The sequence below is a fragment of the Corvus brachyrhynchos genome, unplaced genomic scaffold (assembly GCF_000691975.1).
Source record: "Corvus brachyrhynchos isolate BGI_N302 unplaced genomic scaffold, ASM69197v1 scaffold72, whole genome shotgun sequence".
Taxonomy (NCBI): Eukaryota; Metazoa; Chordata; class Aves; order Passeriformes; family Corvidae; genus Corvus; species Corvus brachyrhynchos.
The window spans coordinates 2,301,749-2,306,483 of record NW_008236763.1 but is presented as its reverse complement, the minus strand read 5'-3'; the positions used below and the strand labels follow the sequence as shown (position 1 = coordinate 2,306,483).

General features: G+C 45.9%; 2 protein-coding genes across 7 annotated transcripts in view; both read left to right on the top strand.

The window, feature by feature from the left end:
* RBBP5 (RB binding protein 5, histone lysine methyltransferase complex subunit) overlaps positions 1–4,735 on the top strand; it is a 35,094-nt gene that overhangs the window by 10,736 nt on the left and 19,623 nt on the right. For 2 of the 6 annotated variants that reach the window (XM_008644738.2, XM_008644737.2), the window contains exon 11: positions 2,050–2,893. The exons of 2 other annotated variants lie outside the window; for them this stretch is intronic. In XM_008644738.2, coding sequence (XP_008642960.1) covers positions 2,050–2,078 — 29 coding nt within the window. In that variant the 3' untranslated portion in view covers positions 2,079–2,893. Of the gene's footprint in view, positions 1–2,049; positions 2,894–4,735 lie in introns of those variants that run through there. 2 more of the 6 variants (XM_017727254.1, XM_008644736.2) reach the window with 1 other exon arrangement.
* TMEM81 (transmembrane protein 81) overlaps positions 4,434–4,735 on the top strand; it is a 2,669-nt gene continuing 2,367 nt past the window's right edge. The window contains exon 1 of the mRNA XM_017727257.1: positions 4,434–4,735. This exon is cut by the window's right edge and continues 2,367 nt beyond it. The gene's annotated coding sequence lies outside the window, so the exon portion shown is untranslated.

Sequence of the window (4,735 nt, the reverse complement as noted above, 5' to 3'; positions counted from 1 at the left end):
CTCACTGCTGCCCACCCTGCTCCTCGTCCCTCCTGCTCAGCTCCTCGGTGTCGCTTGTCCTGATCGTTGTTATTTTGCAGGGATTTGGGATTCTTTTCTGGAAGAACCTGGGGGATGTTCTCTGGGCACTTTTCCACCTGGAAAAATCCAGGAATGGAAGAGCCAAGGAGCATCCTTGGGTGGGATTTGGGAGGTGCTGGGGTGGGATTTGCCTCGTGGGGGATTTTTTGGGGGCGATTTTCCAAGACTTTTGGGTGTTTTCAAGGATGGCAGGGATCACCTGGATGGACAGGGCTGGTTTGGAGATCATTCATTGCATCAGCAGCCCTGTTAATTGTGGCTTTTATCACTGCTAATTAACACAACAATGTAATTAACAACAGAAATGAGGCAGGATCACGGCTGGGAACCTGAATGTGTCCATTTCCAAGGAGAATTTCAATCCTTGGCTTCCAAGCAATGCTGGATGCTCGGTTTTTCCGTGTTTGAGGGGCTGGATGAGCCGGGTGTGCTTTTAGAGAAGTGCTTTAATATTTAATTAACATTTAATTAACATTTAATTAACATTAAGTCTCGCTCAGCCCTGTCAGGGGGTGCTGACTGTAACTTTGTCATCAGCTGCTGTCCCTAATTCCTTGTTTTCTGTGGAGCTTGGCGTCACTTCCTCGCTGGAAAATCCCATTCCCAATCCCTCTGGAATGTTCCAAAAGCAGCAGCAGAGCAGCCAAGCTCCTTTCCTGGATTTTCTGGTTTTGCCCCTCCTTGCCCAGCCCTGTTTGGGAGGATTTTGGGGTGGATTTGCTGTTGGTGCTGTTCCAACCCAGCAACAGGAAACATCGGGATTATTAGGGCTGGGATAGGATTCCTGAGCCAGCACAGCAAGCTGGGAATTTGTTTTCCTCAAAAACCCAAATTCCACTCAATTTTCCCATCAGCTGGAGGTGGCAGAGCTCCCTAAAATCTGCTTTGAGTCTTTGCTGCCTGTGCTGGCTTTGAGGTGTTTTCCATGCAGGTTTGGGATGAAGGGAAATAGGGAAAAATCCCTGCCTGCGATGGTGAGGAGTTCCCAGAGGAGCTGTGGCTGCCCCTGGATCCCTGGAAGTGTCCGAGGGTTGAGTTTGGAGCACCCTGGGATCGTGGGAGGGGTCCCTGCCCATGGAGTGGGATGAGCTTTAAGGTCCCTTCCCACCCAAACCGTGGCATTCCATGAGAATCCATATTGGGATGGATTCCTGACCTCCTGCAGCCCTGACCTGAGAGGATCCAGCAGATTCCCAGTGGATCCCAGTGCTGGAATCTCTGTAGGAGCCACCATGTGCAGGGAAAGAACCCATCCCTTGGCTCTTCCCAATCCCACAGAAATCCATGGAATTCTCTCTGTCCTTTGCTCTCTTCACCCCTTGGACCTAAAATTCCCATTTTGGGCCGCCAGCTTTTCCTTGGGCTTCCAGCACATTCCAAATTCCCATGCTTGGATCCAGGCTCCCTTTCCCATCCCTGTTGCACGGAGTGGGAATTCTGCCACAAGTTTTGGGGCTGAAACAGCTGCACAGGGAGGGATTTTCCCTGGAAAACCTTGGGGATGTCCGTGCAGGAGCTGCATGGCTGGGCCTGGGAGCAGTGCTGTGAGCTGGCAGCAAACGTTAAGCTCAGATTTTGGTGTTAAACTCAGCTTTGAGCCTAAACAACCCGAGCAGTTCCATCATTTTATAGTCTCCAATAAAATCCTCTGCTCTGCTTTCACCCAAATTTAGGTGAAACTTGATTTCCTTTTTTTTTTTTTTTGCTCTGAGATTTTGGGAATTAAGAATCATTTGGCACCGGGTAAGTTTGGGAATAAAGAATTTCTGAGCCGTGCCGTGTTCCCAGAATCCCAAATAAATCCCAGAGCTGTCTACGAGCAGTCTCTTGGTGCTGAAATTCCGTTCTTTAGCCACAAAATCTTGCTTTTCCCTGGATTTTTTTTCCTGCCCCATTTGGGGCTCTCTGGTTTCTGGGAGCCTCTGGATGGGGCTGCTCACTCATTTTTCCCGTCTCTGGTCTCTTTAGCAGGTGGTGCAATCTCAGAGTTGCTATGAAGACTCCTCTCCTCTATTCCCTGTCCTCTTTCCTCTCTTGGCACCCCAGTGTGGCAACGCTGGAGCGCTCGGTCCGGGAGGACTGGCCCAGCACAGACTGATCCCATGGATTCAGGGAGTGACTTGGGGCAGGAATGACTCTGCAAGAGGGAGCAGCCTCCGGCCCCCCGCCTGCCTCTCCATGGATCAGTGGCCCTTGGCAAGGAGAAGGCTTGGACTGAGCTCCTGTGGGATTTGTGGGGACAAATCCCTGTCCCAAAGCGACCTGGGCCCCTTCCCTGCCACTCCAGAGCCTCTCCACCTTTATCTCCTCAAACCTCTCATCATTCCCGGATGGAAGAACATCCCAAAGTGTGTATTTTTTATTCCTGACTGTATCCTGCAAACTCCCCTTTTCCACCTGGGAATTCCCATCTCGCTGAGCTGGGGCTGCTCCCGTTCCTGCCCAGTTTTTCCCGGGAAGCTCCGAGCTCCCTGCTGGCTGACAGGATGGGGGCAGAGCTGCTGATCCCAGGCCAGATTTTGAGGAATTTCCAGTGGGATGTGAGGAGCTGAGGCCCCCTCTGGAATCCGCCTTGGTTTGGTGTTTATTTTTCCCTCTCTGCTGGTGGGAGAAGGAGCAAGTTTCCATCAAAAATTCATTTTCCAATGGTTTTTTTTTTTCCCAGCCTGTGATTCCCAAAGCTCTGCTGGAGCTCCCTCCCGTCCTCCCAGTGGTTTTGTTCCGGCTCTTCCCTGGGAGATGCTCCTTCAGGAATATCTGGGCTCCTCCTTCACTGGGAGATAAATTAAAACCAATTTTCTCTGAACTGAAACAGAACTTTTCCAAAGGGTTTCTGTTTTTCCCACTTCTGGGTTAAAAATGGAAGCTGGCAGCTCATTCCCAACCTTTTATTCCTTTAGGATTTCCCTGTAGGAATGGGAATGGCACTTCCCCTGCCCAGTACCCGCAGCCTGGCACCTGTTACCCCACACCAGCATCCCGATAAAAGGAAATTTCATTCCTAAATCCCGCTTTTTCCCCCAGACTTTGGAGTTTTCGTTGCTCTCGGTATTCCCCCAGGTGGAATTTTTGGGATCATCACGAGGTGTTTCAATTTCCTGCACATCCTGCAGGCATTAAAAGCAGGAAGGGAATCATCAAGTGCTGAATTTGCAGCCACAACTCTGCACGAGCTGCCCGAGAGAGAAAAATGAGAGAAACCGTTTGGAAATCAGAGCTTTTGAAATTGTTCCAAACTCAACATTTTCCTTTCCAGCTTTGGGGCCATTGGGTTCGTTCCATGACATTTATGACCACGAGTGTAAAATTGGATTTTTGGGGGTTTTTTTTCTGCTTCTGGGGTGACTCTGTCCCGTCAGAGCCACCCTGGCTGCTGTGCCTGACCCCCTGGGTTTAAAAATGCACACTGCAGGTTGGGGTGAAGCACTGAGCTCACCCCAAACTCCAGTTCCCCTCTCTTCCAACCCCTCTGTACAGTGGAAATTCCCTGCATTTGTTCTCTTCCAGCTCTTCTTTCATTTCCTGCTTTGTTCCCATCCTTATTTTCTTTCCTGGTTATTCCCATCTTTATTTTATTTCCTGATTTCTTTCCCATTTTAATTTTATTTCCTGGTTATTTCCATCCTTATTTCATTTCCTGCTTTATTCCCGTCTTTATTTTATTTCCTGATTTATTCCCATTTTTATTTTCTTTCCTGGTTATTCCCATCTTTATTTTATTTCCTGATTTTTTTTCCCCATCTTTATTTAATTTCCTGCTTTATTCCCATCTTTATTTTATTTCCTGGTTATTCCCACTCTTATTTTCTTTCCTGCTTTATTCCTGTCCTTATTTTCTTTCCTGGTTATTCCCATCTTTATTTTATTTCCTGCTTTATTCCCATCTTTATTTAATTTCCTGATTTATTCCCATTTTTATTTCATTCCCTGGTTTATTCCCATCCTTATTTTCTTTCCTGCTTTATTCCTATCCTTATTTTCTTTCCTGGTTAATCCCATTTTTATTTTCTTTCCTGGTTATTCCCATCTTTATTTCCTGATTTTTCCCCATTTTTATTTTATTTCTTGTTTTGATTCCCATCTTTATTTTATTCCCCAGTTTATTCCCATCCATTTTATTTGATTTTATTTCCTGCTTTATTCCCACTTTTATTCTATTTTCTTTCCTGCTTTATTCCCACTTTTATTTTATTTTATTTGATTTTATTTTATTTCCTGCTTTATTCCCACTTTTATTCTATTTTATTTCCTGCTTTATTCCCACTTTTATTCTATTTTCTTTCCTGCTTTATTCCCACTTTTATTTTATTTTATTTGATTTTATTTCCTGCTTTATTCCCACTTTTATTCTATTTTCTTTCCTGCTTTATTCCCACTTTTATTTTATTTTATTTGATTTTATTTTATTTCCTGCTTTATTCCCACTTCTATTTTCTTTCCCAGTTTTCCCATCCTTGTTTCCCATAGTTTTGTACAGTCCCGGCTCAGCTCCCGCGGTGCCCAGCAGTGGTGGTGGTTTTGTGTTTGTAAATAAAGAGGTACCTCCCATTTCCTAAAATCCGGGGGTAAATCTTGGCTTTTCCATGGAAATGTTGGGGTTTACATCCTGCTGGAATTTGGGAATCGTCCAAGCACCTCATGTTTGGTCTTTCCA